Source organism: Balaenoptera acutorostrata, chromosome 6 (assembly GCF_949987535.1).
Source record: "Balaenoptera acutorostrata chromosome 6, mBalAcu1.1, whole genome shotgun sequence".
Classification (NCBI taxonomy): Eukaryota; Metazoa; Chordata; class Mammalia; order Artiodactyla; family Balaenopteridae; genus Balaenoptera; species Balaenoptera acutorostrata.
Window position 1 is genome coordinate 88,505,051 of NC_080069.1, and position 27,782 is coordinate 88,532,832.

Genomic DNA, 27,782 nt, shown 5'->3' on the forward strand with positions numbered 1-27,782 from the left:
ACAATACCAACGAGTTGGTGTTGTGCTGGGGTAAGCCCAGGATGCTGTGGGGAGTGGGGTGTGCCTAATTTATCTTGGAAGGATGTCCAAAAGGGGTCAGTCCACCTTAATGACCCAGGCGAGACCTTTCTAAAATGCAACCCAACAACGGCATTCCCTTGCTTAAAAATTAACACTCAGTGCCTCAGCCTAAGTATTAGGTCCAAATTTCTTGGCCCTGACATTCAAGGCCTGTCATCATTTACAACACTGCCTAAGGATTCCAGCCTTACCTTCCCCTGGTCTCTACCTTTGTCCACGCTCCAGAAATACTATATTTATCATTTCTTAAACTCATCAGGGCCTTTCCAAAGGGGAAGTTTGTGTCAGAAAGCAGGGGGAGAGTAGGATGATGGGGAGGAAGATGGCCAGACATTCAGCAAGAGGATAAAGGGACCTGAGGGTGAAGAACCAGAGGATGGGAGGAGAGGAAAGGGAAAAGGGGAGGAGGGAACTGAGTGGAGGAACGGGGGAGGGAGAGGATAAGGATGAAAAGTAGAGAATGGGAGGGGGTTGGACTGAGGTGGGAAGGGACAGGAAGGTATTAGGAGGGAATGGAACGAGGATTTGGAAGAGGGGCCTTTTGAGAGACTACATACCTCTGGGCTTTGTCTCGGCTGTTACAAGTCCTTAGGTCAGGATCTTGTCTGAAGCCGGGAACGGGAAGTACTGGCCCCGAGGGAGAGAAGGCGCTTGTGGTTGTGGACGAGCCCTGGCTGTAGGCGCTGTGTGCTGAGAGGACTTGCCTGCAAGTCACAACTTGAGGAGGGGACTTGGACACCTGCAGAAAATCGCAAAGGAGCTCTGGCCAGTTCTGAAGAAGGGTGGGAGGGGGAGGGACGAGAGGATCCAGGGCCGATGAGGAAGGGTCTTGACTGAAGCTTCTGGAACCCTGGCCGGGAGTGGAGGATCCGTCACCAGGGCAACCGGAACGCCTAGTAGTCTCCGTGGCAACAGCAGTCTGGTCACCTCCTCGGTGAGTGAGGTCTCCTGAGGGGTATGCATTTGACCCGGAGGGGACAAACCTAGAGGGTCACTTCTTTTAATGGGGTTTTGCCGGATCTCTGTGAGTGGTTTTGCGGGATCTTTGTAAGACTCTGTGAGGGTCTCTGGGTAGGGTCTGCAGATATCTGTGGGGACGTCCGTGAGTGTCTGGGTTTATGAAGGTCTCTGTAGGGTTCCTATGAGATGTCTGTGGGGTGGTCAGTGGGGGCTGTGAGAATCTGATGGGGGGATCTGGGCTCCGCGGTTGGGGAGAGAAAGGCGGGGACTCTGGTAGCTGGAGCTGGGGCGGGGTCTGTCGTCGAGCCCAGCAGGGTCAAGTAAGAGACCAATAGAATAGGGCTGGGGGCGGGCTTTAGTGAGAAGGACCAATCGAACTAATAGGGGGCGGAGCGTCATACGACGTCAGGCCGAGGCCGCCGCCGCGGGGCCTGGTTATCGCCCGTCCAGCGCAGCCCGGAGTCGCCCAGACCTGAACTCCTACCCAGGTCCCCGGCCTGGCCCCAGCAGGCTCGACCCCGGCCCCGGGCCCGCGAGGACACCGGAGGTCACCCCCCGGGGGTGGGAGCGGAGCCGCGGGTCAGCTCTGCGAGCGCCCGCGCTGGCCTGTCCGGCCCCGCCCCTGCCCCGGGCCATGGCCCAGCCCTTGTCCCGGCCCCTTTTCCTATCCCGATTCGGGCCTTGGCCCCCGATCCCGCCTTCGCTCCGCTTCCCACATCGGTTCCAGCTCCGGCCTGGGTCCCAGCGAATGCCCAGATCCGGGTCCCAGCTCAGGCCCCCACTCCAGTCCGTGGCCTGGCCCCCATCCCAGCGCCTGCCCCTGTTTCACCTCCTTTCCCAAATCCCAGCCCAGCCCTTGTCCCAGACCCATTCTCAAAATTTGCTTAAGGCCGGGGCCCAACCCCTGCCCTTCCTCCAGTCCCCATCACAGCCCCTCCTTCCATCACATCCCCTACCCTTGCATAAGTCCCAATGCCCAGCCCAGCCCAACTCTTTATCCCAGTCTTTGCCCTCATCTCTGTGTTTACCCAGGTCTCTCCCACTACCCAGCCCTCTCTTTCATACCCTGCCCCTCTCCCAGCCTCGACTCAGGTCTGGGCTCCAGCTGCCGTCAGCCTTACTGCTGCTGTTGCTGTTGTCTGTCCTTGGCCCAGGGGTTGGTGAGTGCAGAAGCAGGAAAGACCGAGGCAGGGATGGGGTTCTGGCAGGGAGGGGTGGACTGGAGGGATTCAGGAGAGGTGGGACCTGGGCAGCTAGATCACTGGGGAAGAAGTGGAGAGAAACAAGAAGTCTTACATAATTGAGAGGAATTGGCAGGGTCAGAAGAGTGGTAGCTGTGGGCTTGAGGCTCAGCAGGTGGCTGACAGAGACTGCAAGGTTTTCTTTCTTGGGGTCCATCCGGACTCCACTCTGACTCTTGCTTTTCCAAGAAAGTCCTGAGTGCTTTGCACGTGCTCATGAAGTTTGGTGGGGGAGACATAGTGCCCCAGCAGAGAGCCTCTAGTCCAGTGTGGGAAGATCTGGCCTAAACCTTTGAGGAACTGGGCATGCCTTAAAACAGGGTTAAGAAAGCAGTTTTGAAAATAACAAGTAGCAAATAACAAAATAACATGGACATGGGTTAGTTGCCATAAAAATGAATTTTCTTCTTGTAACGAGTTTCATTCCAAATAAGCTTGATTTGCTTAGGAATAATTCCTGACACTTTTAAAGCAGGGTTGAAACTCGGAGACTATTTTACAGATGGGGAAACTGAGGCTCAGCAAGAGATCAATTTGCCCAAGATCATACAGCTTGTCAGTGGCAGTGTGGGGCTAGAAAAAAATTTCCTAATTCCTAGCCTATACTGGTGTTTTTTGTTTTTGTTTCTGTTTTTTTTTCATTGCAATATATGCCCAATAGGAAAACATCCAAGTGCAGAAAGGCTCAAAGCACAACCTATCCTCTCCCCTGTCTTCCCACAAGGGGGCTTCATCCACAAACTATCCTCACTTGTCAGTTGTCAGCCCAGGGCCACCATCCAGTGAGGAAGTGACTCGGACAGGAGAGGGAGATACCCAACTTCCTAATGGGTGGAATGTGGGAGGATGAGGGGGTCCTGGCCATAGGGTATGTGCTGTAAAGATGGCCCCATAATAAAGAGTCATCATGGCCCCAACCCCCAGCCACCTCTGGTGGGTGGCACTCTAGAGCTGATGGGGATGTGCCTGAGGAAGTCTTTGGCAATAACAAGTAGCAGAGCAGCTGAGGGTGGAGGGGCTGCGTTTCAGTGAGCTCTGGGGCCCTGGTTCAGTGTACAAGCTTGAGGAGATCAATGCACGCCAAAGGTCACTGCCCCTGCGGAGATGTGCAAGCTCTATGTGGATGCTCACTGGTATCTGGGCACATATGTGTCTGTGTGTGTACCTGAGGGATCTGTGGGAATGCTGGGCATGTGCATTGTGTATATGCTTGTGTGTTGCTAAGTAGGCGCATGTCTGTTGTGTGCATGTGAGCCTGTGTGTCCTTAGTGCCTTATGTTACTGTGTGAGGGGGAGGTACATGTTGTGGCCCATGCATGTTCCTCTTTAGCTCTTCTTGCCCCTCCTGCAGACAGATCACTGAAGCGTCACCTCCAAGTGGATAGTTCCCAGTTGGAGGCAGTGTTGGGTGCCTCCCACAACATACATGAGTAATCCCTCTGCCCCCAGCCAGATTCCTTGTGGGGCTCAGTGTTGGTTACTGCTCAGTGTTGATTACTGCTGCTGGCAGATCGGGCACTCAACAGAGGCAGAAGGCAGGTCAGTTTTTCAGTTTGGGTGAGGGGGAGTCCATTCTGTCAAGCCCAATTCATAGCTTCTATCCCTGCCACCCCAGCTTCTTTGTTCATGAGCCCATTGGGCAGACACTGGGCTGACTAGGAGAGGAGGGTGATTGACAGCCACAGAGCTGTAGAAAGTTGAAAGATGTGGATTAAGACATGATTGCCCAGAAGCAGTTTCAAGTGCTTTGGGAGGATTGATTATAATGAGGTTGGAAATGAGCCCTGACTAGGTCCCACAGCAGGCAGGGCTGCCCTGAGTGCTGTTACTAGTCACTGGCCTGCAGGGGTGCTCTGTGACCTGGTGGTGATGAGAGGTTTCACCTGAGGAGAGACTAGCAGTGTCACAGGACCATGATGGCACAGTCGGTCTCAACAAATCCTTGGGTCTTTTCCTTGGGCTTGTCTGACTGCAGTTGCATAACCCAGGCATGCCTTGCCATTCCAGGAAATGACCTTTTGTTCTACTGAGTGCTGTCACTAGAAGGGCCAGCCTCAGCCCGTGTGTGTGCGTGCATGCGTACGTGTGTGTGTGTGTGTTTCAGGTGGTGATGGAGAATCACTCTAGCCTCATCTGGAAGCACTGGCGCATCCAAGACAGGTTCGTCTGAGCTTGGTTAGGGCCTTACTTGTGCTTCCTCTGGGACACAGCTCTGTAGGTCCTGGTGAAACCCAAAACCAAAGCTTGGAGTGAATGGGGCTGTGGACGCTTTCTCAAACATCTGCCCTCTAGGTTCCTCCCAGCATCCCCAGCTTCTTTTTACTCCCTTTTCCCACCAGGCTATTCTGTGACCTCTGTAGCCCCTAGCCACTTCAGGGTGGCTTAACTAGTCCCCCAGTTCTCCAGGCCATGCCATGTTCCTTTAATCACAGGGCTCTTTGTGCATGTCTGTCTATTGTTTCCTAAAGGTCATTCGCTGCTTTCATCACCAGCTCTCTGAGAATCTGCACTGGGGGCCTGGCCAGCATTTCTTCTAACAGTAGCAATGACCCATCTGATGACCCATACCTGGTACCAGCTTTGAGGAGGAGGAGGAGCCCTTCCCTAATTCCAGCAGGGGGTGCTCCAGTGCTCTGCTTTCCTGTAACAATAGTATCCAGGCTATTCAGCTCTTAGCTTTGTGCCTCCTAGTTGTCACAGCCAGGGCTTCTAGGAAACCTTTCTTCCCCATCCATTGGTTCATTTCCCTTCATCCCTCTCTGATACATCACCACTGCCCTGTGAGTGCTGCTCTGTGAGCCTCTCTGGTTCCTGAGCAGTGCTCAGCTTGCAAGGTGGCAGGTCTTCCTTGTTGACAGTTGAGAGTGACCATGTGGCCTGAACTGCACAGACTAGTCCTTGGGTATAAGCGTGGCTTTTGAAGAGCACAGGCCAGTCTAGGGCTAGTGACCTCCACCTATATAGGACGACTCTCTGCAGGGTGACTCAAGGTTGCTGAAGTTCAGTAGGGCCAACCTTGATCCATGTTCCCTCCTTCAGCAGCCTCCCTTTCCAGATGCTTCTTTCTCTGTTAATTTCAAATGCCTCATTTTTGGAGTTACATCTCCCATCTCCAGAGGGGGAAACTGTCAGAATAGGCAAGGCCTGTGGATATTTCCTACTGGGCTGAAAACTCTGCTTCAAGTTCTCCCCTACCCACTGCCCCTACTCTTGTTCTGAAGCTGCTTGAGTTCCCAACCTTCTCATCTGTCCTGGGGGCATCCTTCTGGGCTTCGCTGGGGCTGGTCTTATGTCTCCAAAACAGTCAGATTCCCCAGAGCTTTGCCTGTCATTTGGGGCCCTCTTCTATCCAGCTGAGCCGCTGGGTTCTTTTCACTGTTACAGCAGTCCTGGTCCCTATGTGTTTGCCTGGTAGCTGCTTACACCAGACTTTCCTGCTCACTGGGCTCTGCTCCTGACAGCCATGATCAGGTATCTTGGCATTTCGGCTACAGAGGGCCACTTTCTCCCCACCTCCCACCCCAGCCTCGTCTGGATATGAATATTCCCAAGTGGTTTGAGATTCCACTGGCTTACCAGTTGACTGCCTCACTGGGCCTCCCTCCAGGAAGCGCCCCCAGCCCCTCCTTCTGAATCCCAGAGGCCCTGCTGGCTCTCCTTTCCCCCTCTCCCTGGGGCTCTTGTGGTGGCCTGCCAGCTCCTGTCCTTGCCTCTGCCACCCAAGCAGGCCCCTTGCAGCCTCACCACATTTTCCCCTCCCCTCTGCCGCCCTGAGCCAGTATACAGACAGCTCTTGTGAAGCTTCTGAGAGTTTTTATTGCTTCTGACCACAGGGGAACAGAAAGGGGAAGAAAATAAACAAGGCAGTTTCACAGTTCCATGCTGACTCCCAAGCCCACAGGTGGAGTTCCAGGCTGCTCAGTAGCCTAAGAGTCCATGCCAGCACAGACACACACACACACACACACACACACGCACACAAACACACGCGCGTACACGCACGCACGCGTGTGCACCATCCACAGCTGTTTTGTTAGGCTTGGTAAGAGGAGAACAATGGCTCCTAAGTGAAGGGCAGCTGTGGGGTCCTCAAAAGGGTCCTGGTTTTGCATTTAGACAAATCAAGGTTTGGATCCTCAGTTTGGTCTAGCGTTAAGCCTCAGTTTCCTTATCCGTAAAGAGAGGTCATTTTTCCCAAGGTCACTGTAAGGTTTAAGGCAAATGATGGCGAGGGGAGCGTGAGACCCAGTTCCCGGCCAGAGGAGAGCCTTTGTTGAGTCAGTGCTGTGGGTGAGGCAGCTTGGTGTGCCTGGGGCTTGCTGGAAATGGCCTGTCCTACTTTGCTCCTTTCTCTTCCGCCTGCTCCCCAGGAGGCCTCTTCCTGACTGACTACTCCACCTGCTCACCCCGCAAGCTGAGTCCCTTCCGCTCCTTTGCCAGCACCGAGCTCTTCCACTTCCATGTTCCCGAAGACACATTCCTGGCCGTGTGGAACCTCATCATCTTCAAAGAGCAGGGGGGAACCTTTGGGGACCACTGCCCAGACCAAAGTGTGACTGTGTGAGTGTCTGAGTTAACCTCCTCACCCCCGCGTCCAACCCCAGGCCACTTTCCAAACGAAAATGCGAGTTTATGAGTATCTAAGCTGGCCTCCTGACCCTGACCCCTGACCCTTGTCCGGATTGAAGTGTGACTGGCTGAGGGCCAAGACCTCTGTCTCCTGACCATTCCTGGCTACTGTGTGACTGTGTGAGCGCCCGAGCTGATCTTTTGCCCCTTATGTCTGACCCCTGACCTGGAACCACTTTGTTGTGTGGGTCAGTATAGCGAATCCACTTGTTTTACTGACGATAAATGACAGTTCTCCTTTCTTTCCCCCGTTTTCCATGTCCCACCCCATTGCCTGCTTTCCTCTTCTCTTCATTCTGGTCCCCCAGGTATTTCCGTTCCGGGGCACCCCCTGTCATCAATCCCCTGCACACACACTTCCCAGGGGACACGGCTGTGCCTGGGGTTTTCTCACTGACTCTCAGCTGGACACTGCCCAACCGCACCTCTGGCATCTTTAACGTCAGCAGCCCCTTACCTGGGGACTGGTTCTTGGCTGCCCACCTGCCCCGGGCCCACGGCCACATCTCTGTCAAGGTGGGTTGATACTGTCCAGGGCAGGAGGGGCCAGAGCTGCTTCTCCATCTCTGGGCTACCTGGCACACCAGCCTTGTGCCAGGGTGGGCAACAGCATAAGGGTGGCTGGCGTGGGGCATAGCTAGAGGTCAGCAGGTCACCTGGTGGGTCAAGACTAGTCTTGTTCTGCGTCTTGGTTGGTGATAGCCCCGCAGACTCTTGTAGGCTTTAGCCCAGTCGTTAGTCCATTTGGGAGTATACGTTCCTCTTCTATCGGAATTTTAGCTCCTGACACCTTATGGAAGATGGTAAGAGAATACTCTGGGGCAGGGAAGCCCTTTCCTGTTAAGAGGAGGCTTTGGGCAACTGGCGTCCAACCTGATTGTTGACGCTCTTTCCCCCAAACATCGGCAGTGATTTCATAGAACAGAGTTTGTTAAAGTCTCCAGTGTTGTAGGGTTGAGGTCAGGCTGCTTCTCCATTCTGGTTTGGAGGGGAAGGAAATGCTGCAGAGTTTTCCTGCCACTCCCAGGTGCTGGGCAGGCTAGACCTTTTCATTACTGTGAGAGGACCTGAAGGTTTCTTGCTCCTGTCCATTGGTGGGAAGGGGGGTGGGATGAGGTGGCCATGTCAGAGTGGGATGGCCACGGGTGTGGGGTCAGTGGTCACGGCAAAGGGCCAAGCGTGAGCTGAGCAGGATTCAAAGAACAAGACATGAAGAATAAGAAAGCGAGTAGGGTTTGGCCACTGAGAATTAGGAGGGGCAGAAATTCCCAGTCAGGTGAGGATTTGACCTGGCCATCTCTCTCCAGGGTGATTTCCTTGAGGGCAGGGGCCCTGGACTGTGTCAGACTCCCCTCTCCTTCTCCTGCTGAGGCCCAGCGTTCAGAGGTGTTACAATGCTTTTGAATGAGCTGAGAATTACACAGGGACAAGTGTATGGGCACTGCTGTTGTCGGAGATGGGAACTCAGGCTGAGGGAGCGTCTCGAGGCCTCAGTGATAGGCCAGTTTTTCCTGAGAGTGATGTACAGGAGAACCTCCTCTGCAGGCCTGGGAACCCTCTGGGTGAGAGCATGTTGCGAACTTGCCCGGAAGTGGCTCTGGGTTCTAGGTTCTTGACTCCCATCAGAACCAAGGGTTCTTCTATCAGGAGGAATGTCTTCTTAGGTTTTTGGCCAAATCCCAAAGAGCCTGTTCCTGGTCCCAGCTCTGATTCTTGACTCTCTTTGTGAGAAGAGAAAATCTTTCTGAAGTCCTGCTGTAGTTATCCAACAACCTTTCTGATTGAGCAGGAGGAATCTGGCGCCTAGGCCTGGGCTGGGATTATGGAAGCTGAAGCCTGGTTAGGAGAGGTCAGAACCAGGCTTGCGGTGCCCGTTTGCATCTAGATATAGCGAGTAGGGCCTGGGGAACTTGGTACTGCAAGCTGGAGTCCTACCCCGTAGAGATCCCTGCGGTGTGGTGAGATTAGAGAGAAGAGGGCGCAGTTACCCCTTGCCTGTGACTGGCAGCCGTGTGTGGACCCCATGAGAGACGGAGCTCTCCAGTCAGGCCTGTTCTAGAGGTTGGGGGGCAAGATCTTCTTTGTGTTTCCTCTAAGAATTTAATTATCTTCTGGAATCTTATATGGGCCTGTAAGGATTCTTAAGTTCTCTGGTTAATTCCCTAGAATCAAGCCTATGGGTGGGTTGTCCAGAGCATTCCTCCAGGGCTCCGTCTTCTCTGCTTGCCTCCTCCTTGTCCCATCGTCCTGACTTCCCATAAGGCTTGGCCAACACAGGAAGTTATTGTGGGTTCAGGGATATCCTTGGGTGGGGACTGAACGGTCCCAGCGGTAAGAAGGCAGCACTGTTCCTCAGCTTTGGGGATGAGTTCAGGCCTCCCTTTAGACCTTAGTCTTTGAGCACCTGCTTTGTCCCAGGCCTTGGGTTGGGTGCTAGGGACACAGATAAATAAGATGTATACTAGTGAGATACAGGAGGTATTTTAAGAGGACAAAGGAGAGGTGGATAACTCAGCTTGGTAGTGTGGTGGAGGGTTGGTTTTAGGAAACTGTTAGGAAGTGAGACCTGATGTTGAGAAAGCAGGGAAGGGCATTCCAGGTGGTGGGAGTAGCATGGGCTAAAGCTTAGAAGGGAGAACTGAAGTTGTGCAGTGTGGGGCGGTCGTTGGGGTGAGTGAGGGAGCTGGAGGGGTGAACAGAGGCCAGATCAGGAAGGGCCTAGAAGTTCGAACTTTATCCCGAGAGTGATAGGGAGCCTTAAGAGGTTGTAAAAGGGAAGTGACTTATCTGGTCCAGTCCACTCTCCTGGGCTGTGGTCCCACACTTCTGCTGGCCTCTGTGTGTGTTATTCACTACTGTATTCCTAGCGCCCAGCACAGAGCCTGGCACATAATGGGGGCCTGGAAAATTTTTGTTGCCCTTCTGCCATCTTCTCAAACTCATGTTTCCCAAACTGATCTCATTTCTCCTCCTTTCCTTTTCTCCTTCTTTCTGTCAGCCTCTTCTGTCTTGACCTGTGCCCTCTATCTCCTCGCCTTTCCTGTGTGGCGCATGTGTTCCTCCTGTGGTGTCCAGCTGCCAGTCTGCCCTGAAGGGCTGCCCTGTGGCTTGTGGGTAACATCTGGCACCCAAATGGCTTATTAGGGGAAGTTCTCCAAATGTCTGAGGCACAGTTCTCCTCAAATGCTTCCTCTTCCCAGCTCCAAGATTTGAAAGTAAGTGAAAGCAGATAAAAGAATGAAAACAACAATAAGGAAAGAAAAGGAGCAGATTGTACAGAAGAAAGGATTCAGTTGAATTCACCCACTAGGACCAAGTGTGGCTCAGTATCTCAACTGAAGTGGTTCAAATCTGCTAACAGTCTTCCTTCTGTTCTTCTTCCTCCTTCTAAATTATTTTATTTGTATTTCAAATAGGTAATATATGCACCTGGTACAACATTCGAAAGGTACAAAAGGCATACAGTGAAAAGTAAGTCTTCCTCTTCCCTTTGTCCCCTTTCAGTCCCCATGTTTCCTCTCCAGAGTTAACTAGTAACTAGCTGTTACCTAGTTCCTTATATTACTCTTTCCTTCTTGAAACATTTTCTCCTCTTGTCCTTTGTGACTTTACAGGACTGTCCGGTTTTCCTCCTGCCCACCGCCCACTCCTCTGTCTCCTTTCCTGGCTTCTCCTCTGCTTGATCTCTTCACGTGTGGTACCCCAAAGCTTGGTCCTGGGACAACTCCTTTTTATTTCTTCATTCTCTTGCTAGGTGTCTCCAGCACAACAGTTTTAAATACCACCTATAAGTTCATGTCTTCCAGGTGTATTAAGTGAGTCCTAATTTCTTTGAATCTCAGACTTTATATCCAGTGGCTTACTTGACATCTCTGATTGGATGTCTAAGACCAGTCTCAAACTTAGCAAGTACATATCCAAACAAAGCCTCAAGTCAAAATCTCTTTAATTCCTATTTCACTTCTCCCAGTCTAAGCCTCTTTGTTCTCTAATCTTCTTCTCAGTAAATGGCACTGCCATTCACCAGTTGCTCAAGCCCCAAATTTAGGTGTCATACTTGATTCTTCTTTTTCCCTTATTTCCCCACAACTAATCCATAAAGAAAAAGTCTTGTTGACTCTGCTTCTAAAGGATGCCCCGGATGCATCTACTTCAGTTTCCACTCTTAGCACACCTTCCCTTAGCCGCCTCCTGGGCCGCCACAGTAACCTGCTAAGTGGTCTCCCTGCCTCCACTCTTGCCCCCTGCCGTCTCTCCAGTGCTCATCTACTTCCATGTTGATTGGTGCTAGCTAACTGTGGGCCGGGGCTGTGCCGAGTGCTGGAGTATTCCCACGGAGAAGGCCAAGATCTTTGGGCATCTTCAGTCTGCAGGCCTCACCCAGAGGCTCAGGCCTTACTAAAGAAACTCAGCCCACCTATGCTAGGACAGTCTAGGAATCAATCTAAGGCCTTCCACTCCAGCTTCTTTCAGATTGCTTCTCACTCCACTTCTCACTTTTGGCCCTCCTGGTCCCTCAAGCTGCCTTGCTTTGGCTCTGTTCCTTCCAAGACCGCTGATGTTGACTGAGTTTGGATTTTCTCACTTGGCTTCTGCCTTGGCAGCTCTTGAGGACCTGACTTCTGGTGCCCTTTCTGTGGTTCCATTACAGGATGAAGGTCCCTGCTGCACCTTCCCTGGTCTCCACTGACTGAATGCTCCCGTCCACAATAAGGGAGGTGTTAGACATGCACATTATACAGTTTAAGGAAGGAGCACATCTTAACTAGAGAAGTCATGTCCACTGATCTTTTAGTTAGGGCAACAGCAAGCAAAACGTGGAAGAAAGTGTTTCTTCCCTCTGGACTGTGTAGTAAGGACAGGAGCCATCTCCCAAGTGTGAGTCCCCACCCTTAGGGCTCATTCACCACAAGATTATTGTGGTGGTGATTCCTACGTTAGGAAGTGGGGTCAATGAAATAACTCGTGAGAGTATTTCTGGTCCTTAGGGCTTGACACAAAAGATGAGGGACATCTGCTTTGGATATCAGAGATGGAGGTCTCTGAGCAACGAGGTGGGTTCAGGAGCTCTCTGAAGGGACCTCTTTTTGACACCTGTTCTTTAACTCAACAGATATTTTCTAGCACCTAGTATGTGCCAGGTGGTGTGCTAGGTATTGAGGGTGCAGTGATGCAAAAGGTACAGGAAAATTCCAGGCAGAAGGTAAGGAGATATTCTGGCCTGGCATCCACCAAGGCCCCCTTCCAACCTTGTGGAGCTTTGCTAGAAGTCAGCAAACAAACAAACAGACAAAACAAAACAAAAAAAAGTCAGCAAACAAGCCTTGGCTGGCTTTTTCCATGGCATGGAACTCAGTGGGATGTCAAAGCCTGGAATTCTTGTCCCAGGTCAAGGCTAATGGTATGTCTTGGTCAGAATAACCACATAAGTGAACAGTGGCCTCTAGTTTATTGGGCCAGCATAAGACCATTTGTCCAGAAGATGAGAGAAGCCTAATCAGGAGCCCCCCTCCCCTGAACTGCTAGGATCGAGGGCCCAGAGAGCTGCAAATGCCACAGAAGAGGAGCCGGAATTAATGGGCCCATCCTCACTGGAGATGCTGCAGGGCCAGAGTGGTGTCCCCCCGAGTAGAGAAGTGTTAGGGATTTTATCCAGAAGAGTAGCTCGGGGAGATGTGGCGGTTCTCCTCCAGTGGCAGAGGAAAGCCAGACTGAGGCAGAAGGAGCAGATGCATCTGTGGGCCCCTGAGGCAGAGCGGTGGTCGGGGGACAGAAGATAGGCTTTGGCTTCATACAGGTCAGAGCTACCCCCAGCTGGGTTGATTCGCTTATTCATTCATTTATTCAGCAAACATTCATCTGTGAGGGGTGCACTTTACTTTAGGCTCTGTGTCTGGGGGAACAAAATAAGACCAGGTTCCTGTTCTCAAGTTACCTGTAGTCTGGAGGTCCTTTGGGAGGCAGAGTGGCTCTTCCCTGGAGGTATTAAAGCAGAGGCTGGACAAGCACTTGGGAGGGGCAGGTGGAGAATAAAGGAAATTAAAGATTCAGATGGGGGAAGTGGGGAGGTTTGGACTGGGAGCCTTTAAGGGGCTTTCTAGTGCCCTTGGAGTGCTAGTGTTCTAAGTTCCTGAGGGCTTGGTGGGGGAATGAGGCGGTTTGAAATTACCTTGAGGGGCTGTCCAGGAATGCTCAGGAGGAGGGGTTATTGGAGGAGGGGCAGGGAAGGCCTGACTGTCAGGAGGGGCCCAGTTTTGAGTCCCTAAACCTCAGCCAATGCTGAGGATCCCAGCAGATCCTGCAGACCTAGGAGGGACCCAGAGCTTAGAGGACCGCGGTCACAGCCCCAGAAGCAGGAGGGCCAGAGGAGGTTTGTCCTCCGCCTCAGCAGGCTGTTCGCCTTCCTTTAGTAGCACCTCGCTGTCTCCCCTCCTGCCACCCCTGCTTGTGTCTCAGGGTCTCCAGGATGAGTGTCAGTACCTCCTTCAGCCGCAGCTGATTGTCCGGCGTTTGTTGGACGTGGCTGTGCTGGTGCCTGGGCGACCCTCCGAGCAGACCCTCTCCCTCCACAATCGCTCAGCCCTGTACAAGTAAGTCAAATACTGCCCCACACCGGGCCCTTCCCATGTTCCTTCCCCGGCCTCAGCCTACCTGCTGATCCTGCTCTCCCTCTGGCCAGGCTGGACTGCTGAGCCACCCAGAGCCCCAGGGTGGTTCCCACCCCTGCCTCCCCCCTCTCCCAGCACAGACGGGAAGACCCGAAAAGGCCTCCGGTTCTTCTGTCCCCTACCCCTCCCTTCTTCCCAGTGTCTCCCTCATCCTGTGTCCCTCTCACCTCTCTGTACCCTGTCTTTTCTCACCTCCAACCTCCCCTCTGCCCAGGGTCTTTGTGCCCAGCTTCACTTACAGGGTTTCAGCGCAGCTGGTGTGCGTGGGGGGCCGCGGGGCATCTGCCTGCCCCCTGACGCTGCGCCTACGTCCCAAGGCCCCACCCCTGCACAACTCAAGCTCTGTGGCCTGTGGAGGTGCCTCGGTATGCCAGCTGGAGCTGGCACTGCCCCCATGGGGGCACTGGGTCTACGTGCGTGTGGAGACACCATCCCGGGGCCCTGGCAGGACCGTCTGCTTCCAGCTGTGCGTGCGGTTGCAAGGTCAGAAGCCCCACACCTGCGCCAGCCGCTCAGCTTGTGCCGACTTCTGTGGCTGGGAGGAGGCAGGCACAGTGGCTGTGTTCACTGGTCCTCGGCCACGTCCCTACGACTTCCCCGGCCCAGCCCAGGCTCCTTTACTCGCCAAAGCCCTCCCACTTGGAGTTTCAAGTCATTGGAAGACCTTCAGATCTTTTCTTGGTACCTGACTTGGGGCTCACTAAGGGACCTCATTACTCTCCTTGATTTAATCTCTTGGTGTCCTGGAGTAGGCAGGGGACAGCTAGGACTTCTGGGACATGGTCCTTGCCAAAGCCCTTGCAAGTCAGTGAGAGGGTCCATCACCTGTTTCAGCAGTGTCCTCACTGCCCTTGGGGCGGGAGAGATGACCTTGAGTCCCTCCAACATGACATTCCATTAGCTGTGACCACTAGGAAGCCCCTGGACCCTGTCCTGTGACCTTAGATGCCAGACGCCAAAGGGACGTTGGATTCCAGTTCTTAGCCTCCCCACCCTTTGTTATACCCTGTGGGGCTTAGATCCGGTGTGTGGTGGGGCTGCAGGGCTGTGAGGGTGGCAGGCCTCAGCTCTGATTTCCTCTGCCCCACAGAGTGCCCACAGCCCAGCCTGTCCCGTGCCCTGGTCCCCGGAGCTGCCATGAACATGCCCCAGTCACTGGGCAACCAGCCACTGCCCCCAGAGCCGTCATCCCTCGGGGCCCCTGCCGAGGGGCCCGGGGCCACATCCCCACCTGAGCACTGCTGGCCAGTGCGCCCGACGCTGCGCAATGAGCTGGACACCTTCTCCGTCCACTTCTACGTCTTCTTTGGCCCCAGCGTGGCCCTCCCCCCTGAACGCCCAGCCGTGTTTGCCCTGAGGCTTCTGCCAGTGCTGGACAGCGGAGGTGTCCTCAGCCTGGAGCTCCAGCTCAACGTGGTACTATTTGTGGAGAGTGGGGAGGTTGCCCTTTGGGGGAACCCGAAGGGGAAGGTGTCGGGGTGAAGGGGCCCTCACCTCCTCCAGGAAGCCTGTCTAGGTTGCTTTCACCTTTCATGGTTAGAGACCATGCCTCAGCCCAATTCTGGTCAACAAACATGCCCTGAGTATTTACTACACATGGGCTGGGTCAGCCAGGGCAGCTGAGCAGTCTGGATTTTCCCAGTTTTATAGGCTTACCTGCCACTCACTAAGGGCCTCTCTCTATGGCAGGTGTTTACTTTTTCTCGCATATCTCCTGTGATGGGGAGCTCACCACCTATTGAGGCCACTCTGATTGCTAGAGGCATTCTTTTTTTTTTCCCAAAGTTTTTTTTTTTTTAAACTTTGGGTTTATTTATTTATTTATTTTATTTTTGGCTGTGTTGGGTCTTCGTTTCTGTGCGAGGGCTTTCTCTAGTTGTGGCAAGCGGGGGCCACTCTTCATCGTGGTGCACGGGCCTAGTTGCTCCGTGGCATGTGGGATCTTCCCAGACCAGGGCTCGAACCCATGTCCCCTGCATTGGCAGGCAGATTCTCAACCACTGCGCCACCAGGGAAGCCCTTTTTTTTTTTTAATAGACATTTTTCAGAGCAGTTTTAGGCTTACAGAAAATTGAGGAAAGTACAGAGAGTTCCCCTCTTTCCCCACACAGTGTCCCCTATTACTCACATCTTGCATTAGTGTGGTACATTTGTTGCATCCCTATCCAATTCTAACAGCCCTTCGGATGCCGCTCAGCCTTGCCAAAGCTGAACAGCCTCAGCATCTTAGACTTCTCATCCTCTGCTGTCTCCTCTGGTCATACTTCTGGTCATCATGCCTCTGAAATAAGTGATCCAAGGTGGTCTGACCTGGGTGGCAGGCAGCATTTGTGCAACCTGAGATCAAGTTACCTCTTTCAGCTGCTGCCTCACACTGTGGGATCACCTGAGGCTTGTGGTGGACTAAGACCTCTGGATCTTTTTCCTTTTTTTTCTTTTTTTGCTTCAAAACAATTGTATACATTTTTATTATAAAAATAATAGGATCACATATAAAGGCTTTGGAAAATAGAGGAAGACACCTCCATAACACAACTGCTTAGCTTTTTGGTATATGTCCTCCTAGTCCTTATCCAAATTAACTGATGTGTTTATCTAGTTGTAACCAAGGACCATGCACATTTTCATGCCCTGAGCTTGGTTCATGTGAACCGCTGCCAATTCCTATCTCATATTTTTGCAGCACACTTTTTAACCTGAGTGGAAGAATTTATGTCCATCTTTGAGACATTGCCTAACACTGGTTTGGACCTTGCATCTTCACTGCTTTGTGTAATTCACACACTTGAAAAGCTGGCCTTCTAAACCTCTTAGTCATTATTTTCAGCACTGAACAAGACTGGGCTGAGGGCAGAGCCCTGTGTCAGGCCATTGGCAACTGTCTTGGGTTGGCGTTGATCTAATTATTTATCTACTGTTCCCTCAGCCAAAAATCCTTTTAACTTTACTATCCCTCAGCTCTGGGGCAGGGATCATTTTCCTATCACCCACCTGAGACCTGGTCTGTGTCTTGAGGTGGTGTTTTATGGGACATGGCTCAGAACTTTCTAGTGATCCTGCTGGTCAGGACAGAGCTGACTCTTCAACCCCAAGATGTTCCTTATTTTCATACTCTAATTCTCTGTGTTCTGGCTAAGACTGTATAAGTTCTGTGTTTGCTTATTGCCATGCCTTTGGGCAATGACAGTGAAGTCTTGATTTGACCTTGAAACTATAGAGCCTATGTCAGAGACCAGCCCCACCCATACTGACTCTTCCTCAGTATCCTGAGAGGAGAGGCCCACCTCCCCTGCTGCTTTGCCCTGTCTCTCTCTGCATTCTTGTCTATTTTCTCTAAAAGGCATCTGCTTACATTCCAGCCATCTGCATGCTATGACACTGCTGCACACCTCAGAGAGCCTGTTCTATTTATTCTGAAAGGTATATTGGCACACCTACTCTGATCTTTTCCTCAAGTATTTTGATGTTTTCCCTTGGATCAAAAACTGGACATTTGGCTCAGAGAACTGCATACCTAGAGGACATTTCTTCTTTGGCTCCCACCAGAATGGCTTTTGCTGAAAAATACTTTGGCATATAGCCCTGGGCTTGCATTGAGGGAAGTTATGAACAAGTTGTATGAACTTCACTCTCGCAGCTAAGGATAGGAGGCGGGGCAGCACACAGTGCTTCTTTGATGTGAATTTAACTGAGAACCACCCCTTTGGGTGCAGTGCTTCTCCTGAGACTCTAACTTTTATCTTGTGGACTCATGTGGTAACTCAAATGTGGCAACTCACGTTTTCTTCTTTGCTTTGGTTGCTTGGAAGTCAGCAAATATATGGCCCACATCTAGGGACAGATTTGTAAATTTCCCTCATGTATTTATTTTATCCTGTTATAGGTATTTAATAAGCTGCCTCAAATCCTTCTTGAATGAGGTGATCTTATGGCATCCTGGTACCTTTATTCTTGTAGACAACCCTTTCCGTTTACTCCTGTGGATATCCAGTTTCTTTTAATCCCAGCCAGTTTGCTACATTTAATCCCGTAGGCGTCCTATTACCACTGCTCAGTACCTAGAATCATTTCACCTGAGGAAGAGTGCATTTCTTTACATGCCTCCCGCCTTCAAGGCCCAGGTGAAGATGTGAAGATGACTGACGAACCTTACAATCACCTTTGTTTACAACTAGTGTCTACATCCAGCAACAGTGCTCTTCCCCTTCCCCCCATCAAGCTAGATAGGACTGAAAAAGTGGGTGTTGTCTCTTGCCTGGACAGAATTTAAACAATTCTTCCCAAAGAAAGGATTCAGAAGTGGCCTTGCCTTCTCATCAGTCTTTGAAAGATCTCTGCTGTGGAAGATCTGGTGTTTCCCAGTTTTTCTGTTGTAAGAACGAGGAGGTGAGGGGTGGGGAAGGTGCTTCCGTGTGGAGAGCACCTGCAGGTACGGGGTGTCCAGTGAGGGCCTGGAGGGGTTTCTGGGGAGGGGTTAAGAGGTGGAGGAGTCTGGCGGGGGAGCTGGTGGGAGGACCTGGATGGTGTGGCCGCCTCATCTTTATACCCGCCCTGCCCAGAGCTCCCTGCGCCAGGAAAATGTGACAGTGTTCGGATGCCTGACTCACGAGGTGCCCTTGAGCCTGGGGGATGCAGCAATGACTTGTTCCAAAGGTGGAGTGAGGAACCGGGCAAGGAGCGGGGGCTGGAAGTCGGGGGTACGGGGGTGGGTATGGAGGAAGGATGGGCTAGGGCGTCTGGGAACTGGGGGCAGGCGGGTGAGGGTTCTTTAGGTCCTGACCCCACACTGACTCCTCCCTTCTCCCCTCAGAGTCCCTGGCCGGCTTCCTCCTCACGGTCAGTGCTACCTCCCGCGTGGCCAGGCTGCGAATCCCATTCCCGCAGACGGGGACCTGGTTCCTGACCCTGCGCTCCCTGTGCGGGGTGGGGCCTCGGTGAGCGGGGCGGGGCGGGGCGCGGCGGGGCGCGGCCGGGAGCGGCGGGGCGGGGCGGGGCGCGGCTGCGCCCGGGCCCGGTTGATTGGCAGTTTGTGCGCAGGTTCGTGCGGTGCCGGAACGCGACGGCCGAGGTGCGGCTGCGCACTTTCCTGTCCCCGTGCGTGGACGACTGCGGGCCCTACGGCCAGTGCAAGCTGCTGCGCACGCACAACTACCTGTACGCGGCCTGCGAGTGCAAGGCCGGTGAGCCGGCTGGGCTGGCGAGGGAGCCCACCCGGGGCGGTCGGGAGGGAGGTGGCAGCCTGAGTAGCCGGGTTTGAGGGGGCACGGAGTCAGGGTGGGACCACCCTCCTCTGGCAGTGGCGTCGGGCTTGAGCAGAGGCCGCCAGCGGAAGTGTCCGCTGAAGCCTGGTCTGCCTTCTCACCTCTTCCACCCTGTGCCTCTCTCATCCGCAGGATGGCGGGGCTGGGGCTGCACCGACAGTGCGGATGCGCTCACCTACGGATTCCAGCTTCTGTCCACACTACTGCTCTGCCTGAGCAACCTCATGTTTTTGCCCCCCGTGGTCCTGGCCATTCGGAGTCGATATGTGCTGGAAGCGGCTGTCTACACCTTCACCATGTTCTTCTCCACGGTATGCAGTGGCATCTGTGTCTTCACCGAGTCCTTACCCATGGTCGGGGGTGAGAGTCTACATTTCCACCACGGGGTTTGGGGATGTCTACACCTTCATGGTATGAGAATGTCTCCTCTTCACTGTACAGCAGTGCTTCCTGACCGCTTCGTATCATGGCATGCGAACATGATAATTTTTATAAGGCACATTGGGATATATGAACAAGGCTCTTTGCGATTTAAGATAACAAATAGTCACTGGAGACAGTGTGGGGTCTCCAGCGACCCGCACCCTGCCTGTCCACTCTAAGGGCTGAGGGGACCTTTACCTCAACACACTGGCTGAGAAACTCTGACCTACAGTTTGGCATTGTGTCCACACAATTCCCCTGAGATGCTACATCAAGGAATCTTTTCATCTCATCCCTGGGCTCTTGGTATCTTGTGATGTACAGTGCCTGCCTATGAGCACTGCAAACATCTTAGATGGATTCAGACTTTTCCACATGTCTTAGCAACAAGGATATCACAAAAACCAATACATGCCTCCCTGTTGTCCAGCATTAATAGATCAGACATATATCCAAATTACAAAAATCCTACTTACCATCCAGGAGAAAGTGGGGGGCAAATGTCCTGAAACTGAGTCATGGTCTAGGGTCCCGGTTGTTTCTCCACAGGTGAGGAACAGTGGGCTGTAACCGAGCCATGTAGCAAGACCTTGGCCACTTAAGCTGCATGAGAACAGCACACCCCAGTTTTGTTTGACTGGTTCCCTTTTTAGGCCTGCTCTGACAATGCCCCACTCTGTTTTTATATTCAACATTGTTTCTCTCTCTCTCTCTTTTTTTTAGTTTCCAGATCCTTTTTATATTGTTGCTCACGAAATCCTCTAGCAACAGCTCTTTCACCAGCGCACTCTTGGTTATGTGCAGATCTAATGTGGTTTGCAATTAGTAAGAACACCTAAGTGTGTCAGGAGCCTGGAGCGTGTGAGGAGAGCGTATCCATTCTCCTGCACTTCACAAAGCATCCTGGGCATTGGCTCCAGGGTATTCAGTATCAGATGACTTCTTATCTTCTGGATTTGATGGCATATCATCCTGAAAAGAAAAGACCTTCCCCTAGTAGGAACACTGGGGGAGTCGAAAGTGCCTGGCATCACATACAGTGCTTCCACTTTCTTAAATAAGGCAGTAAGCAAATGATCAAGGAGAAGGTACTGGCTCTGAGGTGTTGCGTAAAGTCCTGCTTTGACTCCTGTTCTTTTTCCACACGTGCCAAAGTGTAGAGCTACTTGTGATTCATTTTTCCCAGGCAGATTTCCTCTTGTCCCTCTTTCCTGTTCTTTATTTAGTTTAGACTTATTTCATTCCTCAGCAGTCTCCATTTAAGGACCCATCGGTCATATTGCAGGTATCAGCACCAGCATAGTAGGCGACAGTCTTCTTCCTTGTCTTCAAATCCAGGACAGTCTACACCTGGAAGTAGTGTGTCACTTCCTACCCAGAGCCTGGGAGCAGACAGTAGCTTTGTTCTTCAGGAGTTTAAAATTCAAAATATAAATAAGTAAAAAAAGCAAAACAAAGCAAGCCACAAACCCAGCACTTGATTTTGTATATAGCCGACAGTTCAGATAACTATAACAGAAAAACAACATCTACTGAATACATGCTGTGTGTGAGACACTGCTCGTCGAATCCTCCCCATAGCACTGTAATAATAGAGAGGTATTGCTATTATTATTATCCCTTTTTTGCAGATGAGGAAAGTTTAAATATTTTGCCTAAGGCCTGAGGTGAGTGGTAGAACCAAACTTCTCACTCAGCCTGCCTCCTGATCCCTCTCATGTAATCATTGAGATGTAGTGTTCCCCTTGCATAGGGCAGTGAGCGTGCATTGATACATTTCTAACCTGACTTCAGTTTCTCAGAAGTCCTGGAGTATGTAGAAATATACTAACGACCTCACTTTAGTAGTTCTCAAATTCTTAAAAGATAAAAAGAGCCAATCAAAAGGTCAAGAAATATAACCAAACCAAATACAAGAAATCACAGGGAAAATATATCAGACATTGCGGTTGTACACCTCTAACTCATACAGTTAAAGCCACATGTCCTTCACAGTGCTAGAGGAGTCTTCATAATTGGATCCCAAAAGACCCAGACAGAGCTGACATCCTGGGGCCCCTGCAGCCTTCCTTGCTGATTGCTGAGATCCTGGCTGCAAGCCCACCTCCTCATTACCTCTTCTGTTCCTCACACCAGCACAAGTAATTCTCAGTGGCCCTTGGCAAAATCCCATGACTGTTTCCAAGAGGAAGCGGAAGCAGAAAATAAGAGAACAGCAGGAAGTTTCATTCTATCCCGAGTACAAATATTCTAATCTTTGTATGGATTGAATATATTTGCGTCTCCAATTTTAAATTCTGTGGTGCCAGGATCCTCTGTTTTGGAGCGTTAGACAAACTGTATAGTTATGTTATAAAAGTATAAAATTCCACAGAAAAAAACAATTTAGGATAATTTTCCAAAATTATCTTGTAAGTAAAGAAATGTTCAAAGCTGAGGAAGGTGTCAAATTAGATTATACTAATAGAAGCCAGTTAGTAGTCTGAATTTCTTTTCTTAAATCCCCCAATCTTTCTGTGTTATTTCTACCACTTATTTTTATTGCTGATGACAAAAGGAATACTAATCTAAAAATTAGTCCACAATTTTCAGTGAGACAACAATAGTGCAATATATATATATATATATATAATATATATAATTTTTTTTTGCATAAGGGAAAGTTTATTAGTGTGGGGATATTCTCCCATGAATATACATGGCATAAAGTATAAGATGACTATAAGGTGACTAAAATTTACTGGGCACATACTGTGTGCCAAACATATAGGAGAGTATTCCAGACGTTCAAGGTAGAGTTTCCCAGGTGCCACTATAACTCAGCCTTCAGTAGCCCACTCCAACTTTCGGTTGAGCCAGTTGCTTCTAGGTGATGGGTAAATGGTTACACCAGTGAAATCTATGGTGGTGAGCAATTTGCTTTACCTCATTTACTATAAATTGTGCCTCCTGGTTAGAGATGGTGCTGAATGGGTGCCATGGCAATCGATAATGGATCCTGCACCATAAATAGTAAAGCAGGCTGAAGCACTGCAGGCAGAAGAGACAAACATATGCCTAGAATATATGATAACAAGATGCTGTCTCCTTTGGGTTGAGGAGTTTCAGTGAAGCAAGCTGCCACAGGTTGTTGGCGGGTTTCCCCAGCAAAGTGTGCCCCGGGAGGGAGTCAGTGATGGACTTTACTGATGGCATTTTTGGACATTCAGCAGTGACAGTAGCCAGATCAGGATTGGTGAAATGTAGATCATGTTGTTCACCTCACACTGCAGTTTTATTTATTTTTATTTTTTTAATATTTATTTATTTATTTTGGCTGCACCGGGCCTTGGTTGCGGCACGCGGGATCTTCATTGCGGCATGTGGACTTCTTAGTTGCAGCATGTATGTGGGATCTAGTTTCCTGACCAGGGATCGAACCCAGGCCCCCTGCACTGGGAGCACGGAGTCTTACCCACTGGACCACCAGGAAAGTCCCCACACTGCAGTTTTAATTTAACTCTACCCCTAAGGGTTTTCTACAACCTTAAACAATCTCTTTGACTTTCTAGTATACTTGTAGAATAATCAGTCGTAGAAGATTAGAGTGATGATATCTCCCAAAACCTCTCCACTCCAGAGATGATCTCTCCATTATTCCCCACTCTTTTTTTCAATATAGAAATTCCTAGGAGGAAATCAACCTTCAATTAATTATTTTCTTAGATGTGTCTTCAATGTTACGTGATTCAGCTTTGCTTTTTTTCTGCTGAAATATATATATATTTTATAATCTTTTTAAAATTTATTTATTTATTTTTATTTTTGGCTGTGTTGGGTCTTCATTTCTGTGCGAGGGCTTTCTCTAGTTGCGGCAAGCGGGGGCCACTCTTCATCACGGTGCGCGGGCCTCTAACTATCGTGGCCTCTCTTGTTGCAGAGCACAGGCTCCAGACGCGCAGGCTCAGTAATTGTGGCTCACGGGCCTAGTTGCTCTGCGGCATGTGAGATCTTCCCAGACCAGGGCTCGAACCCGTGTCCCCTGCATTGGCAGGCAGACGCTCAACCACTGCGCCACCAGGGAAGCCCTCTGCTGATACTTATCCTCTCTTATCTGAGATTGAAAGATTTATTACAAGTCCCTCTCCCAGAAGTGTTTGGGCATTTCCTTCTATATACGTGAAAGTCAGGCATATGAAACAAGTGCTTGGTGAAGTGTGAAAGGTGAAATTAATGCTTTAAAATAAAATCTAAATCATAAAACAGTATTGGGTAATTTAGTGAGCAGTAGTACGTATATCCGGTCTTGGAGGTAGAGAAATAGAAAAAGGCCAAAATATTGATTTGTTTAGGAACCAAATTAGTTCCCAATTAATCACATATAAGAGAAAGAATTAAAAAATAAACCTTTGAGGCATATTCAAACATTAATTCTAATACTGATATGGGCCCACATGAAAAGTCTCTCCAAGTTTCCCAGTAAGAACTCATTTTCTCAATTTAATAATATAAAAGAGGGATTTATGTCCCCAAAGTTATAAACCCTTTGAAAAGCCTGGGATACTCACTTAAAACATGATAATTCCAGAGCAGTCTCTTCCTGAAGGGACAACATTCTTTACCTCCAAAGTGAAGGGAAAGAAAGAGGATAGGTACACAAGTTTAAGACTTGCAGTTCAAAATGCGAAGGAATCGAACCCAAGGTTTCCCAATGTCAATTAATATCCCTGAGTTTTCTTTTTCATTTATTTTTCTTTTTCTAAACTCCTAGCTTCTCCCTGCCCTTATGTTATTCACCCTTTCCCCTCTGTTGGTTGAAGTTACACATTTTGCAATTTGAATGACTGGATGAAATCTTCAACAGGTTCAAAAGAAACATTAGCAATTTCTTTCGCATCCTTTGTCTCTCAAGACTAAACTTTTGAGTCTGTTTTCCCATCCTGTTGGTGGCAACTCTGCATCTGGGCTGGCTTCTGTCAGCTTTCACAGCAGACCTGCTTCAGTTTCCCACCTGCTTTCCCTAAGGTCGCTGCTGTTTCAGTGAGGTTGCGGTGTCATGGTTTGTGCTATGAGTTCGGGATATAATGCTCCTTTTCCCTGAACTCTTCTTCCTGACCTCGCCTCCACCTTCTCGTTCTCAGCTCTGACTCATTCAAACAGGAGACTAGGTTCTCCCATTTTCATTTTCCCCAGGAGTTACTGAGACCCCACTGCTGCCAGTGAGTGAGATTGTGATATTGCTCCGCTATCTCTCTCCTCAGCTGTGGGCTGGATATCCCTGCCCCCTCCCTACCCACACCCAGAGCCATGCCTCTGGAGGCCTGGATACCTGTCTCACTGAGGTCTGTAAGGCTGTCTCTCTTTTGGGCTCAGAGCCCTTGTGACTTAGGGTTGCCTTTTGATAGAATGATGAAGAAACTGATGTGGGCTGAAAGTAGTGCCTAAAGGGTCCATCCAGTCAGTGATCAAGCCACTTCAAAGGCTGCCTTTTGATGGTACAACACAGCCTTCCTGCCCCAGCTTCGGTTCAGCCTGATGCATTTCAGCCCAATCCTGGCAACTACACTGAGTTGTTTCTCCTATCAAGAGGTGCTCTCAGTAGCCATGGCTCCCTGAGGACCTGGGGTAAAGTGCAGGGGACAGAGGTCAAACAGATTGATTCGCAGAATCTTAAGAGACTTTTTTGATCCCCTAAAATCTGCTGGCGTGTCTCAAACTCAGCTCCAATGAGTAGATTTTGGTCAAGTGTACATAGGTCAAAACCTTTTTCTTTCCCATTATAGCTTTGTAATTTTTCTTAACCCTGCTTCCATTACCATAATAACCCAATCTTCCTGACACGGAGCAGGGGCGATGTTGGGAGATGGGAGAAGTGAGCATGCCACTGTGATGGTTGTTCTCGGTCAGAGCTGTTTGTCTTCAGAGACCTTGCCCAGTCTCTTTTCTTTGGGTGGGCTCGTAAGGCACATGATATAGAAGGACGCGTGTTCCTGCATCTCTGCACCAGATATTCTTGAAACCATCCATGGCCTTAGTGTTTAGCATCAATAAGTACTCAAATTACCTAAATTCTACACAGAAGTTCAAAGAAAGGTGACAGCAAATGTTCCAAGACAAAATAAACTTGAACTCAGGTTATCCCTGGGTCACTGTTTTCGCAATAAGGGAATGCAGGCTGCCGGAGGTCCTGATAGCATTATCCAGCGGGGCACAGGGGTTGCGACCACAGACCCAAGGGCTGATGACAGAGCTTGGTTCCTTAATTGGGGTGCCCAGTATAGCTTGTTCCAGTTCCACTTGTGTCCCCTGCACCCCACCTTTAAGCTCCTGAATACCCTATTCTTTACTGTGTTCCCCACCGTGTAGGGTAGGTGAGCACTGTCCCTTCCCTATGTTCTTCCCGTGGTGTAAAGTGCCATGCTCTTTTCCATGGCTTTAGGGACTGCCTTTTTTCTTACTGTCCCCCCACCTCTTCCCCCACGGCATTGGGCGGGAGAGGATGCAGAGGACCAATTAGTGCAAGGTCTGAAGGTGAAGCATAACTCAGAGTCTGAGCTAACAGACAGGGCTTGGGGTTTGGATTGGCCAAGAGGCCAGATTCCAGCCTCAGAGCTTGGGCCAGGATTACAGGTGGGACCCATGCGAGCACAAGGGGATACAGGCAAGGATTGGCCTCAGCCTGAGAGACCTGGATCCCCTGGCTTGGTGCTCTCACAGCACATTCCAGAAGCAGGAAGATTAGGAAGGTGAGGACGAGGCTTAGGGCTGCCAGATACGTACAGCCTAAGACACAGACCGGGCCTCCCTACCACATTCTTCTCAGGGGTGGGGAGTTGGGAATTTCCCAGTTCTGCTCAGTCTGTGCCCTCTGACCTCCGCTTTTCTGACAGCAGCACGCCACCCCATGGCCTCTTTCTCCGGTTTTGTAGACCTGGACCTTTGCCGCAAGTTCTCTCAATGCCTGTCCTCTCTTCCTCCAGTTCTACCATGCCTGTGACCAGCCAGGCATTGTGGTTTTCTGCATCATGGACTACGACGTGCTGCAGTTCTGTGACTTCCTGGGCTCTTTAATGTCCGTGTGGGTCACTGTCATTGCCATGGCTCGCTTACAGCCTGTGGTCAAGCAGGTCAGTCCAGAGTGGGCCCTGGGGGACAACCATAGCCAAAGTCTACTTGAAATCCACTTCCCCATCTCTCCTGGGGGCATTGCCGAGTGCCTCTCGCCATCCCGGCCCAGCCCCTGGAGACCTCTTTCTCTAGGTGCTGTACTTGCTGGGGGCTATGCTGCTGTCCATGGCTCTGCAGCTTGACCGGCATGGACTCTGGAACCTGCTTGGACCCAGTCTCTTTGCCCTGGGGATCTTGGCCACAGCCTGGGTAAGGTTGGGAGGGCTGGGGGCGGGGAGGTCCCAGCAGGACTTGGGTGCAGGGACTGGGGTATCTGGTTCCCAGTTTAAGGTGGGCTTGGACCCTGTCGTCATCACTGTACTGCTCACAGCGCTGCACTCCAGTCTTGGCAGATGCCTTCAGGTCACCACCAGGGCTCAGGGGAAGCCTGAGAGTGACCAGCAGTGGCTTGGGTTCCAAGGCCTCGCGTTCCTGAGCCCCACTTCTCTGCCTCCCCCAGACAGTACGCAGCGTCCGCCGCCGGCACTGCTACCCGCCCACGTGGCGCCGCTGGCTTTTCTACCTGTGCCCAGGCAGCCTTATCGCGGGCAGTGCCATCCTGCTCTATGCTTTTGTGGAGACCCGAGACAACTACTTCTACATTCACAGCATTTGGCATATGCTCATCGCTGGCAGTGTGGGCTTCTTGCTGCCCCCTCGTGCCAAGACTGACCGCCAGGTCCCGTCTGGAGCCCGGGCCCGGGGCTGCGGTTACCAGCTGTGCATCAATGAGCAGGAGGAGCTGGGCCTTGTGGGCCCGGGAGGGGCCACTGTCAGCAGCATCTGCGCCAGCTGAGAGGGGCTTTGGGCTGCCCTTGGGGAACGTGAACTCTTCCTCGGGGCAGAGAGCCCTTCCTTGGGTTCTTCCTGGGAGCGTGGAGTCCTCCCAGGGATAAGAGACAAGTTGTATTTCTTGGGGACATGGAGTCTTTCTTAAGGACACGGAACTCTTTCAGGGACCGGGCACACTTCCCGAGGGCCTGGAGTCCTCCTGCATCTTAAGGACTGGAGCCCGTGCAGGGCCACAGAGCCCCCTCAGGACCAAGGAGTCCCTCCCAGGGGTGTGGAGCCCTTCCCAGGGTATGGAACCCTCCCGAGGATATGGATTCCTTCCCCGGGAGACCAAGCCCTCTCAGGACATGGCATCGTTCCTAAGGAAACGGAGTCCATCCTGGGGAAGCTGAGTCTCCAGATCTTCCCAGCAGCTCAGCAACTGTGGGCTCAGGCTTCCTTCCCAGAGGCAGCATCTGGGCTGTGCTGCGCTGGGAGGGGGATGCAGGACAGATGGGGCTGGGACTGGGGCTGGGGTGGCTGGTATCCTGAGTTGATGCAGGTGGAGTCTGGTGTGTCTCCAATGAAGTATTTGCTGGTTC

General features: G+C 51.2%; 1 protein-coding gene across 6 annotated transcripts; it reads left to right on the plus strand.

Moving 5' to 3' along the window:
* Positions 1–901: 901 nt before the first annotated feature.
* TMEM8B (transmembrane protein 8B) lies at positions 902–27,782 on the plus strand. 6 transcript variants are annotated; one of them, XM_057548820.1, is made up of 13 exons: positions 1,448–2,201; positions 6,653–6,842; positions 7,220–7,427; positions 13,368–13,501; positions 13,794–14,062; positions 14,670–14,995; positions 18,139–18,232; positions 18,390–18,513; positions 18,617–18,759; positions 18,973–19,151; positions 26,223–26,369; positions 26,503–26,619; positions 26,870–27,782. In XM_057548820.1, the coding sequence occupies exons 1-13, from the start codon at positions 1,676–1,678 to the stop codon at positions 27,203–27,205; spliced, it is 2,793 nt and encodes a 930-aa protein (XP_057404803.1). In that variant the 5' UTR covers positions 1,448–1,675; the 3' UTR covers positions 27,206–27,782. The 6 variants fall into 6 exon arrangements, with proteins under 6 accessions (XP_057404807.1, XP_057404803.1, XP_057404802.1 ...); XM_057548819.1 differs by having other exon boundaries at positions 26,874–27,782; XM_057548822.1 differs by having other exon boundaries at positions 26,754–27,013.

Bases quoted from the DNA above. Each gene is read 5' to 3' on its own strand.
- TMEM8B (XM_057548819.1), top strand. From the start codon at position 1,676: ATGGCCCAGCCCTTGTCCCGGCCCCTTTTCCTATCCCGATTCGGGCCT. The intron at 6,843-7,219 runs GTGAGTGTCTGA...CTGGTCCCCCAG, and splicing joins CCAGACCAAAGTGTGACTGT to GTATTTCCGTTCCGGGGCAC. The intron at 26,620-26,873 runs GTAAGGTTGGGA...TCCCCCAGACAG, and splicing joins GGATCTTGGCCACAGCCTGG to TACGCAGCGTCCGCCGCCGG.